General features: G+C 40.2%; 2 protein-coding genes across 2 annotated transcripts in view; one reads left to right on the top strand and one right to left on the bottom strand.

The window, feature by feature from the left end:
- Positions 1 to 1,926: 1,926 nt before the first annotated feature.
- Positions 1,927 to 3,971, top strand: nkx6.2 (NK6 homeobox 2; the record flags this gene model as incomplete). Its single annotated transcript, XM_083774762.1, has 3 exons — positions 1,927 to 2,362; positions 2,866 to 3,038; positions 3,714 to 3,971. The coding sequence occupies 3 exons, from the start codon at positions 1,927 to 1,929 to the stop codon at positions 3,969 to 3,971; spliced, it is 867 nt and encodes a 288-aa protein (XP_083630888.1).
- A 2,215-nt stretch (positions 3,972 to 6,186) lies between these two features.
- Positions 6,187 to 13,940, bottom strand: part of inpp5a (inositol polyphosphate-5-phosphatase A) — a 206,581-nt gene continuing 198,827 nt past the window's right edge. The window contains 3 exon segments of the mRNA XM_083774951.1: positions 6,187 to 8,161; positions 8,795 to 8,831; positions 10,710 to 10,778. Of these exon segments, the coding sequence (XP_083631077.1) occupies positions 8,112 to 8,161; positions 8,795 to 8,831; positions 10,710 to 10,778 (156 nt within the window). The 3' untranslated portion in view covers positions 6,187 to 8,111.

Raw genomic sequence — 13,940 nt, 5'->3', positions numbered from 1 at the left:
GTCCAATTCAAAATATTCATTTCACTGACTAATTTGTATAAACATATAATTTCAGAAAACCTGTAATACAAACATTCTTAGTCTTAATGTAAGTAATCAACTGGAGAAGTTTGTGGTAGCATTAGTTCACTTTTTTTTACCCTATTCACCTGTAGTGTCTCACCTTAAAGCCATAAGTTGCGGAACATCAGCTGAAATATAATATGCAGTAGTAGTATAGCCTAAAGATGTTTTCGAACAATTATTTATAGACAATTAGAATCCATTGCGACCGCGTTTGTGGGGGCAGGGTGTTTTTTTTTTGTTTTTTTACACCACTTTGGTTTAAAACAGATGGAGACAAAAAAAATGTGAATCGCGTTTTTTGTTTTTAAATTAACATTATTTTCGCCCCATTTGCTGGAGCCTTTCAAATTCTATATAAGGTGGTCATATTTCATTCTTATACATGAACGCTGCATGTGGCTGACTATACAGCACTCCATTTGATGACGTCTGGTTCCTATAGTTTCGCCATAATACGGCACACTATACCACCACCAAAAACGAGGATATATCTCATTAAAAATATTAAACGGACATGGATTTATTTTTTATATAGTTTCAGTCAGTTGCGTGCACATAAAAGTGGATTTGGTTTGTATCCGATTATTTCTATAAGCTCCCTGCTATATGAGGAATAATACCAATAGACTATATACAGTCTAATAAAATACAGCAGACGAGGAAAAAAGGTGTAAGCAATTCCAATTATTTTATGGGGCCGCACGCCCTAACAAAAATATTGCCCCGAATATAATGGTCATCATAGGATATTCCAACTTGTTCAAAAGTTGTCATAAGTCGTCCGAGGTAGGATATAGCCTAGAAGATATAGCATATAAGTATAACGAAGGAGCCAAATACAATATTAATATTAATAGTAAGTATAGGTTATATAGAGTATAGAATTTTATATAGAGTATAGAATTTTGTCATTGCATGAAACATTAAGTATAGTAATTCTAGCTGTAATTCTATGTCCTCATATTAAGGCTATACAGACATCTCTAATATATAACCTATAACGGTAATAGGGGTTGGTGTTCTTCTTATCTGTTATCTCCAATCTCCATCAATTCGTTGGAACAATGCTATCATCCCTCACCCTGCAATGCCTGCATGGGCTGTGCGCGGGTATCATCGAGTTTAATATACTTACATTGTCAGCGGTAATGGGATATAATGTAAATATATCTTTTTGTCAGATCTTTGAAACAATGATTTCCACCGGTATGCGACGCATCATTAATAGCAGCACAATACGATCTTAATAGAGTGTGGCTGCTTTGTGTCCTCCGAGAGAGAGGGACGCGCATGCAAAGCAAGTCGACTCTCTTCTATATGTCCTCCAATCAGGGCGCCGTCTCACTCAACGCTATCCAATGAGAGATATGCAGGCTGCAGGTGGCTGTGGCTGTTATCAGTGCATCCTAGCTTCACTCACGCCACCACACACACAGCAGCTCCAGTCAATTTACGAAGAAAGCCGACCCTTATGGTCACCATCAAAAGCACTAAAAAAACACATCATCAGATCGTCCGACTTCCGAGTGGATTCCTCCCTGCTGCTGCTGCTGCTGCGTGGACGCACGCACCCTGCAGCGATCATCTCTCGGGCTCTCGGGCTGACGCACTCAAACGGAGACACTTTTCTTTTTTTGATCAAACGCAACACTTTCCCAAGAGAGAAGTTGATCCCTATACAGTTTTCTCTCAACTTCGGGGCATTTTAACTGCGCTACTTTCACGGGATATTTAAAAAAAGAAGTGCTGCCTTGCTGCGTACAGTGGTTCGCCTGTAGCGAGAATATATTTGTTTTTTATTTTATTTTATTTTTCTGCTTTCTTTTTTTTTATCACATATCTGGTGGTCCATGCACACAAATGTTAGCTGTTGGGCAGATGGATGCTAACCGGCAGAGTGCTTTCGTCCTGGGCAGTACACCGCTGGCAGCATTGCACAACATGACCGAGATGAAGGCGTCCCTGTTCCCGTACACGCTGGGACAGAACCCCGCCGTGGGCTTCAAGGCGCCGTCCTTCACCAACCTAAACGCACACTTGTCACAGTTGCCCCTCGGGACGCCGCACGGAATTAGCGACATCCTGGGGAGACCTATCACGCACGCCGGCCAGCTCCTGTCGGGCTTCCCCCGGATAAACGGCCTGACGGCCGCCACCGCGGGGATGTACTTCAACCCGGCCGCAGTTTCGCGGTATACCCCCAAGCCCCTCTCGGAGCTGCCGGGCAGGGCGCCCATTTTCTGGCCGGGAGTAATGCAAAGTTCTCCGTGGAGGGACCCGAGGATGTCCTGTCCATGTAAGTTAGGAGCTAAAGTGTTCACTCTTCTCTTGTCTCTCTCCGTCTAGAACGTCCCGTCTGGGCTGGGTTGGTGTGGCTTGTGTAATTGTGCAATGTTTTTTTTTGGAGGGTAACAAGATGTGTGACAGATTTAGCCTATAGCCTATACTACCGTTGTCTTGTTTTGTGCACTGACAGACAGGCAAATATAGCTTTGCATTGTTGTCTTCCTTGGTGGTTACTAGTTTGAATTCCGGCAGAGTTATATTATATATATATATATATATATATATATATATATATATATATATATATATATAGGTCTGAAACTTTTGAAAAACTCGGATAACGCCGTGTATAGTTCTGAGAAATGGTTTAACATTAAACATAGCTGTTTCGACAAGGTTACCGACCGCATTAACATGCATGCACGAACTGCTAAGCTGCTGCTGCCGTCTAAAGTGCTAATTGTTTACACAGCCCATGATAACAACCACCATTTTGTGTCTTATTTTCTATAGCTCAAGGAAACATAATGCTGGACAAGGACGGCAAGAAGAAGCATTCCAGGCCCACGTTCTCAGGGCAGCAGATTTTTGCACTGGAGAAAACTTTTGAGCAGACAAAATACCTAGCCGGCCCAGAGAGAGCACGGCTGGCCTACTCTTTAGGAATGACCGAGAGTCAAGTCAAGGTACGTGTCGTCTTGTAGGCTGTACACCGTCCGTCAAACTGTGTTACTAAGTAGTGTTACTATAGCAAAATATTTTTATTTGATCTGAACCGACTCTACTGTTATTTTATACTTTAGCCTATTTAACTTTAGCCTATATACACACACTTTAGTTTTACACTCTATTTATTTTAGACAACCCCAAACAAGACATTATTATTATGATTACTATTGTGCTTATTATTATCATAAATTATTAATATTGTTATAAATGTAATAATAATAATAATTATTATTATTAATATGAATAATAATAATTATGATTGTTTTTTATTATGTATTATGTTCATTATTATTATTCCTTCCGAGAGTCCAAACTATACGCAATTATGCTGCAAGTTTATTCAGAGTGGAATAACTTCAATCAGATTTTATTGTCACTTCCACAATATATACACTGGCCTGCATACAGGGGATCAAAAAACCGACCGTTCTCCACAACTCATTATGCTTCACATTTAAAAAAAAACAATAGGGCCTACACACATTAAAGAGAGAGGCAAACTTTTAAAAACATGCTATTACTTGCTGCTATAGTGATAGTATTATTGGAGCTGTTGTTTCAACACATCTAACCAAGCTCGCTCTCTCTCTCTCTCTCTCTCTCTCTCTCTGTTCGAACGAACAAACAAACAGGTGTGGTTCCAGAACAGGCGGACCAAGTGGCGCAAGAGGCACGCGGCGGAGATGGCCACGGCCAAGAAGAAGCACGACTCGGAGACGGAGAAGATGAAGGAGAGCTCGGACATTGACGAGGACGACGACGAGTACAACAAGCCGCTGGACCCCAACTCGGACGACGAGAAAATCACGAGACTCCTAAAAAAGCACAAGGCCACGTCGTCGAACTTGGGCCTGATCAGCCCGTGCAGCAACAGCTCGGACACGTTGTGATGATGGAGAGAGAGAAACAAAAAACAACAACAAAGCCACCTTTTACACAGACTTTTCTCTCTGACTGAATGAACGCTTCTAAAGCTTAACTTAACCAGGGTATCATTTGTCCTAAAGGCGAGACATCAAGGCGCTGATGATGATGGGAGGTGGATGATGGTGGGACCGTGGGAGGAGAGGAATTAACGGTTTGTGTTGTAGCCTAAAGACGAAAGAGAAAAAAAAAGAATAATAATAATAATGTAAGTGAGATGTATATATATTTTTTACTGAGTAAGTTATGTTGTTTCAACCGATGTATAAACAAACAAGACGTGGCAGCCCTTCTTCCCGCAATCCTGACGCGCTTATGCCCTCTCTCTCTCTATAGCCTATACAACTGCTTAATTGTTTTTGTTTTGTTTGGTTATTATTGCAGAATAATGTGGCCCAATTCCCCCCCCCCCTCAACGTTTTACAGTTCTAAAATTCAAAATACCCGGCACACAATGTATATATGCAAAAACATGTTGTAAATAGTAGCCTCTACTGCAAAAGAAAAGCTGTTTTAACGACATCATCCCACACACACTTTTCCTTTAGGCCTGTAATTCACACGCAAGGACTTTATGTTTTTACCTCATCAGACCGAAATAGAAAAACTGGACCATCGTTTTGAGAAAAAAAAGAGTATTATTGCTTCCGTCAAGGATATAGGAAGAAAAAAAAACCTTTGTATTATGAATAAATTATTTAACAAGCCTTTTGTTTTATTATGGGTTTTGTTTGAATGTAATAGGGTTTGTGTTAATTTAAAGAAAGGCGGTCAGTTTATTTATCGCCACCAACTGGATGTTTATCGCCGTCTATAGGCCCGCATATGCCTATTGCCTATATTTCTCGAAGAAATGCACGGTGAAGGAGTCCTTGCTGTCATTTTAGAAAGCTTCGTAAAGGAATCATGTTTTGGAAATCACGGAAGCCTCTGAGCCGCAACTATAAAACATTTGATCAGGTTTTAGTTTTAGTTTTAAGTTGACCAAGCCAAACTTATAGTATACTGGATGAAGAGGATCCCGTTGTCAGCTTTCAAGGGATTTAACACGTTTAGGAATCCTAATATCCTATAGTAATATCTGTCTCCCGAATTACTTACATGATCTGGCCGAATTCAACGTGTTTTTAAAGGCAGTACTTTGTGACAAATGAAATGGATGTTGTTGATCGGAAGCTTAATTTAAGCCATGTGAAACACCTGCTCACGCTCCACTGTGGGAGAAAAGAGTGCGCCCCCTCTGTCGCGTTACGGAACTGTAGATGTGGTAGGCTACTATAACGTATAACCATATATGCCATCAATGTAAATTTAACATTAGGCTACACATAATTCAGATATTTAACATTTTCAAATGAAACTATATCACAACTAGCTCCATTATAACGCATTGACAAATATTAGTGTATACCGTCTAAACAATATCATTTTAGGGCTCTCGACATTAAACCTCGATTGGCCTGGATGAAAAACATTATACATTTGACAAGAATGAAGGGAATGGTGTTGTTGGTATGATGCATTTATATAGTGGTTTCAACATTATTGGCAAACATGACGATGATACACTTCGCCAACCACTACCTTTGTCGGGGCAATATATTATAGGCTTTAGGCAAGTATATTTGTTTCCAATTAAGTCACTGAAATGTAGCCTATAGCCTATTAATTTATTTACTTCATGGGCCAAGACAGAAGAAAACATGACCAATTTGTATGCGGTTAAAAGCACACCTGACCATATAAAGAGATAATTTTATTTTGAAAGGAAGGATGTTTGGTCCTATGAAAATGTTTAGGTTGTGTTTTTATTTAATTAATGTAGCCGTGTATATAGGCAATGTTACCCCCCCCCCCCCCCCCCCGCCCCCATTAATTAATTACGCTGTAGCCTATGGGGCTATTAGGTTATATGTCGCTATAATTCTGGGCTCTACTTACTCAGGCTGTGTTGTGGAAGTCATCTCAATTGCTTGTACATGGCAGTTACAAATTGAACTGCATATCAGGGCACATAAAACGCTTCAAATAGGCATCATCATAGTCCGACTACCTCTTAATACGAAGGCTGAGCATATAGATCTGTCGCTGAGGGATGATGCTGCTCTGCATGGCCCTGTATGCTAATTGATAGATCTAATCAACAATATATAATACTCAAGGAAAGACAAACAACCCAAGCGAGTTCTTAATGGTTTTATTGCTCGAGAACTGCATAACCAACAGTAGAGGCCTGCACGCCGCTCAAACGGGTAGAATAAAATCTCTATTTGCTTTTTATAAGAGGAGTGAATAAAACTGCGGCTTGTCCTATCACATGACCAGCGGAAAAACAAGCATTTTTTCTCTTTTCTTCTTTTGCCTATATCACACGGTCAAGAAAGACAACATAAATTCTGCTTGCTGCGGGGCAGGCACAAAATCATTTCCACTTGCAGTGATTTAGATGGAAAAATCAAGGATCAATCTGACCGTTTCTAACGGCTTCACACATAGTCCGTGACGTGTGAACTGAACTCTGTAGTGTAGTAAATTAAATCAATAAAAACAAATGGCGTTTCATCAACAGCATGCTCTCCATAATCGCCGTTTAATGCTCATAACAACGAGCGAAGGAGAGCGAATTATTTGCAACGTCGCCGCAATCAAAAAGGCTGTCGAAGGCTACATGTAGAACACAATTAAAAAGCAATTCTCCCCGGTCTTCTCGCGCATTTAGCGTTCTCCGTTTACAATTGATAAAATCAACATCACCCTTTATCCATTGGACATAAAGTATGTCATGTTAAACTCTTAGACACTTCATTTCTGTGTACAATACTTGGCACCATAATGCAGTAACAAAAATATAGACAAAAAAAAGTTTACATTTTTAAGGATACCCATATAAGTCAGATAAGCCTATCTAAAAAATATCACATTCAGAACCATAATATTATCACATAGAAATAAGTTAGAGTAAGAATAGTAATGCAATAATGTGTGAGACTGCTATAATAATATCTTATATATATACTTGCATGGTCTATGGCACTGCTTAAAACATTCTTGGAGAGGTTATAAATCACATTGGGCTGAAAAGATTCTCTTTTTTCTCCTCTCTTGTAATTACTATTCAAAGGTCACTGTGGCTGTATAGGAACACCCAGACAGTCACTCTGTCTCCATGCACTTCAGCATTAGAACAATTTTGGTAAAGAATTATAAATTAGCTCTCTTTTTAAAAAGTACAGTATATAAAATGACTCAACAAACCGATGTCATGGCATGGCAGTGTGTATACACAACAAACGACTCAAAAAAATAAAAATCAAAAAAGGAAAATTAAAAAGAAAAAAAAAAGTAATATTATATACTGTTGGAACTAACTGAAAACGTCCTATCTAATCTAACGAAGGGGACCACAAAGTTAGGTCAGAAAATTAAAAAAAAAGACCGGCACTAAAAACAAAACAAAAAAAACTATGTTATAGCCTACTGTCCCATACAAATACATCTCTAACAATATAGATTACACAACCTTTTTTGCATTGCACTTTTCATTCTTTTTGTTTTGTTTAAACATCTTACATTGAAGAGTATAGCATCTATATGTCGAGGCATATCATACCTAAAAAGTTGCAAAATGTGGTTATCTTCTAAAAGTCATGTAGAGCATAGCTATAGGCCTACTGATTTCAATTAGAGTTTTGGCAACAAACAAGGCTGTGACATGGAGGGAGGGGGAGAGGGAGAGAGAGTGTGTGTGTTGTCCGTCCTTTTTTTTCTTCTTCTGGGGAATGGGGTTGCGTGGCAACGTTGAGGTCAGTGATGTGTATCTTGTCTGGAGAAAAGGGGGCTTCTCGGCAGCCATGTAGTCCACATTCTCAGCAAGGAAAGGGTCTTGTGGAGAGAACGATTGCCTTTTTTTGTTTTCTTTTTTGTATGGATGGCTGTTGTTCCGATGGCTGTCGGAACAACTGGTCAGCACTGCTGAAAAGTTTGCGTATGGTTCTTGTGTGTGTGTGTGTGTGTGTGTGTGTGTGTGTGTGTGTGTGTGTGAGTGCGCGCGTGTGTGCGCATGTATGTGCATTGGTGTCCTGCATGCTTCTTTCTCCCATGTGTTTTCACAGAGGCTCTTCATGGTATATCTGCTCCCCTCTTTGGCACCACTTCCCTGACAACGTATACAGAAACGAAGGGGTTTATTCCAAAAATGCTATTTATATCCATTCTGGTATAGAATTATAATGAATAGATTAGCTGTTGTGTGCATGCGCTGCAGTCTAAAAAAATATACACTTTTATCTTTTTGGGTCGTGGACCCAGTTTCATGCATGGGTCGCGCGTAAACATCATCTTGCACCCCATTACAAATATATATATTATTATTTCACTAGTTTCCACACATGTCACAAACATCTAAAATCATTTTCAAAAGTCAAAGCATTTCTATATACTGTACGTTCAAAAATGTAGATGGTCTATTTTCTCTATAGTTGGGGTCCCGGGGAGACGTCACATTTGGTGTCTCGAGCTAAAAAGTTTTGGAACCATTCTTCTAAAAAAAACATCCCTATAGTTCATATGTCTAATCCAAAGCATATAGTTTGACTTTCTTGACATTTTGGTTTTTAGTTTCTGGGGAACCAGACTGCAACCATATGGCAATCACTGCACTTTACTTGGCAATGTGGACTATATATATATTTTTTTTTCTTTTCTTTTTTTTAAATATAATAAATAAATAAATATTTACCACGATATCACTGCACCACACAACAGTTGTGCTTATTTGCATTAGGTTTACCTGCCCCCGGTGCTATTCGGAAGGACAGGAAGACAGGCTGGCAGGGGGGGGGGGGAGAGAGACAAATGAGAGTTAGCAACAAGCTAACTGGGTCTCACATACACACACAACAAGCTGGGGCAATAATGGCTCAGTGAGAACATACAAGTTGAAGGCCTTATTAATTAATGCGCTTTTGGCAAGTGCATGCAAGCTGATATACTCAGCGGTGGAAAAAGCTACCCTATTGTGCCGAATATGAGACGACTCTGATTATAAGACGACCCCCATTTTTCAAGACTCATTTGTGGGAAAAGAACATTGAATGTCAAATAGTCTAGTCCCCGATTATAATACGACCACATGTTTTTATGATATTTCCATTGGGAAAAAAAGCGTAGTCTTATAAATATTCAGGCCAATATAGACTCACATGTTTTACTTAAGTGAAAGTAACAATACTGCAATGCAGAACTACTCCGTTACGAGTAAAAGTCTTGATTTCAAAATGCACTTGAGTATAAGTACAAAAGAATTTGGCACCAAAAAATTATTTAAGTACCAAAAGTACTCACTATGCAGAATGTCCCATTTCAAGTATTTACTGTATAATTGTTTTTGAAAATAGCAAGGTCTGAAGTGGTTGATGTTTTGAAATGTTAATCAAAATCTACAAAGTAACTAATTACTAAAGTTTTCAAATGTAGTGGAGTAAAAGTATACCATTTGGATCCGAGATGTAGTGGAGTAGAAGTAAAAGTATTGGAATACTCAAGTAAAGTACAAGTATCTCAACATTGTACTTAAGTACAGCACTTAAGTAAATTATGTACTTAGTTACTTTCCACCACTGCTTATAATATAGATGTGCGAGTCATGTCAAGTGCACATGCACACTATTTGGGAGTGAGAATATATTGCACACACACACACGCGTACGCACACACACACACGCATGCGATTGAATGCACACTTTGTGTCTCCGGCCTACACAGTAAAATCCTGTTATTTATTTGCAACTCGGAGTGTAAAATCTAACCAAATGTACCCGTATATAGTATAGGCCAGGGGACCCGAAAGTGTCCATTTGGTTACATTTGTATACGTTCCGTGTTAAATAATGCACACTCAGAATCATACCGTGTATATATACTCACAGACAGGTTAAACTCACATACCGGCGGAATAGGAGCGTGGGTTTTCTTTTCCTCCCACATGCTAACAACATTGGACTTATTTTTTCTTCTTTTTAAACATTTTAAACATGCCAACTGTGATTTTAGCAGCAATGTGTGGGGCGGGGATGGCATGGTGGAGCTGCCTGCAGTGTCTTAGTGATGCCCCGGGGTCACCTCACAGACACACACTACCATCCACTGCACACTAGGTAATGATGAAAGACCTGCAGGGCCTTTGGCCTCCGGCGCGGCCTTAAGGCGCCTCTCTTTCAGCCAACCGGGGCGGGGACACCCTCGCGTCTGACACCGTCGACTGGAGAGACTGTGTTAAACACTCTCAATACAGTCAGTCAGCATGACAGAACCCTCCTACCCCCCCCCCCCCCCCTCAGATTAACACTGAGAATTCTATTGTGTAGTTAAAACTTTACTCAATCGTCATCAAAACCTTTTGTTGTACAACATTATATTATATTTTTAGGGAGTGTTTCACTTAACAAAGGTAAGTTTAGCTAATATTCACTTAAATCCCATATGGCACAGCCATCATTGCGTGGGCACCACACCTAAACATCAACTACGTGAATAAAGAAACACACACACACACACATACAGACAACAGACATCCAACGAAGCACGTGCACAGGGAAACACACAGACACGTGCACAGGGAAACACACAGACACGTGCACAGGGAAACACACAGACGCGTGCACGGGGAAACAGACAGATACAGTGAAGTGGGCCTCGGCCGTTACCTTGTGGTCGCCCATGCAGACGTTGGGCCCTATGTTATCATAGACTATAGACTTCTCCTCATTGTCAGGCTGTGGAAAGACAATCACAATGTCAGTACCATTCTGAGACGCACATGTATCCCCAGTGCAAGTGATATATACTTTTGTTAAAACAGTGTAACTCTATGAATGGTAAATGGTGCATTTATATAGCACCTTTTATCCAAGGCGCTTTACATAGATTGTGCATTACATTCACACACCGATGGTGGAGGAAACCATGCAAGGCACCAACCAGCACATCGGGAGCAATTAGGGGTTCAGCGTCTTGCTCAAGGACACTTCCTCTGGGGGAGCCCACAGGGATCGAACAGGGAACCTTGCGGTTCTCATCAGGCTTCTCTAGCGGCCACTCTACCCCTGAGACACTGCTGCCCTCTATATTCTGATATAGACCGTTTGTAAAGTAACAGGGATTTTCCCAGTCTCTCCAGTTATTTCAGTACGCAGAAAATACATATTCAGGTCGAGATAACAATTTAATCCAATCAGGAGAGTGAACTCATACAGTAAGTGATGACAAACAAATGCGCAAACAAAAGTTGGATTGGAACACGAGCTGATACATTATCTTTGTGCGGTTCTCGTTCCTGATTTGATGACATTTGTGAGCCATCTGAAAACGTGTTCTCCGTTTAATAAACAGCTGGATAGACGGGGAGAACAAACACTATACTGTAGCAAAGCACTATATCAAAAGTTAGACCTTTCACTTTTTAGCAAAAAACCTTATGGTTTGGCCAAACAATTTCACTTGCAGCACCTTTAAAAGATGTAGATGCATGTTTTCACATTTAGCTCAAATCCCATTGTTGTCAAAAGCCATGGACAAAAATAGGACACTTTGTAACTGCTAAAGACAAATATGGCTCTGTGCAAGCAGTCACACTACAGCGTTGTCAGAGCATCACTCAGTGTATTCGTCTTAGCCGAACTAACTGATGAAGGGGAATCGTAATGTGCTCTCAAGGGAGCTTTACAACCACAGCACATAAGCAATACATGAAGTTATATGAACATTGTCAGTAGCTACAGTTCTATGTCTCTATGCGCACCAACAACAGCAGATCTACAAGCTCACAACACGTCACAAAACGACACGTTGTGAGCCTGTAGATTGGCTATTTTCGGCACATGACAATGTGAAATGAAGTATAAATAAGGCATGAGGTTGAGCGATGACATCGGGGTAGTTATACACATGCAGGCTGTTTTCTTCCATTCACAGTTATCGTTTCCAAAAAGTTCCTATTTGTGCGAAAACTATAGCATTCGCCCTCTGTTGACATCTCCAAACAATTCCTACAGCTACACCACCAGTTCCCATCTGTCCAATCCACTGCTCTTAAAGTCTCTGCACCTCAGAATGTGTAAGAAGTGTATTGAGAGGATGGCCGCTTGATGCAGCATCTCATTTTAGAGGGGGTCCTATATATACACATCAGTAAAACATGATTGCATACAATACAGATACACAATTTGTATACAAATACACATATGTTGTGTATGTTTAAGTGGATATGGAGATGTATATAGTCCCCGCAGTGACAGCAAGATTCATCTCTATCCTCACCCTCAGAGTGTCCCTCTGTCTCTGTCCTCACCCTCAGAGAGTGTCCCTCTGTCTCTGTCCGATTTCCTTCTCCGTATACTCAGGTTCAAACTGATACGGAGCAACAGTGCCACCATTGTAAGTCATTCATTGTCCCATTGTTGTTCCTCAAAAGAATCATACCGACATTGCTCAGAATAGTATAGCTGATTTGCAATTAGCCAAGTGTAATGTACTATGTTTATATTCAGTACCGCCACATCCTATATGCTATGGCAAGTTACCCAATAGCGAAGACACAGAGTGAGTTTTAATATTGGTCATTTTGGTCATTGGTCATATAGAATTGTTTTTCTTTGTGAGGACAAACACGACTTTTACACTGTAACATTTCAGTGCTCAGTTGGTTCCTTTTGCACACAAGTTACAAATGGATGGATTGAAACTGATGATTCTACTGTGTATCCTATAAGGGGTTACAATAACGTATGTTGTAATAAAGTGGTTCCAGGTGGTAACCAAATGGACCCTTATAAATTATTAAATTATTGTTAAACAACTGGATTACTTAAATTAATTTTCAAGACTCCTACGGAATTAGAGACTGTAGAAGAATTATTATTTTGATCAAAGTTTGCCCGTTATCTCTCATATGGTACCAACAGCAATACAGCATGGGATTGTGGACATATTCTTTAGTTTTGGGTCCGATAGGCTAAATGGTGGTTCCGTGGCTCAAACGCAGAATAAATAATGGGCCTAGACATGAAAAGGTTTGAAAACCACTGCTGTAAGTGGTTGAACACAATGACAACGGGGTAGATCAGCAGTGGGGACAGCCACTGGTTAAAAACCACTGGAGTCAACCTGCAGCATGCAGCCACATTAAAATTGAAGATGTAATTTGTCTGGGGGACAATTTATTCATAAATCTGTCTGTTGTAATCATGTTGCATAAATATATAATGACAGCGTTTTGAATAAGGGCATTGTCATGTGGCAACGCGCCGCAACGCGGGCCAGGCCTTTATGAAGGCGCTATAACGCTAAATCTCCATACAATGAAAGTGTTATCACGATGTCATGAAAAGCTGTGCCGGCGTTGCATGTGATTTATTTATGCACAACAGAAGCATCCGATGGATTAAATCAGCTCTCAAGCTTGATTTATACTTGGTTGCGCGTGCGTCAGTGTCGTTAATACCGAAAATAGCCAATATGCAAGATCGCAATATTATATAATACACATAACAGATATTTCCGCACACCTGATTCCAACTAGGAAGACAGGATTGTGTGTTTTGCTTTGAATATTTTGAGCAATGCAGTCAACAGTAATGAAGTGAGGATGGTGGCAGGGGAAATGTACAAAGACATGATGTCAAGCCAAAACCTTGTATCTCCAGATTAAAAATGTGTTTTCTTTTCATAAATGAACTAGAGTAGGAATTGGCCTACGTGGAACAATGCACGTTAGAAATGCATGCCCCACCTAGTTATTATGTCTGTGTCCCTTTTATGCCCATGTATGTCTATGCAGATGTCAAAACAACATTGTGATGGCAGAACAGGCCAGCTCCATATATGGAGATCTAGGGGTGATCAGGTGTGATCAATTGGCCAATTTGGGCCCTGTCCAG

Source organism: Protomyctophum parallelum (assembly GCF_964188405.1).
Source record: "Protomyctophum parallelum genome assembly, chromosome: 10".
NCBI classification, from domain to species: domain Eukaryota; kingdom Metazoa; phylum Chordata; class Actinopteri; order Myctophiformes; family Myctophidae; genus Protomyctophum; species Protomyctophum parallelum.
This window is presented reverse-complemented; position numbering and strand designations above follow the sequence as displayed.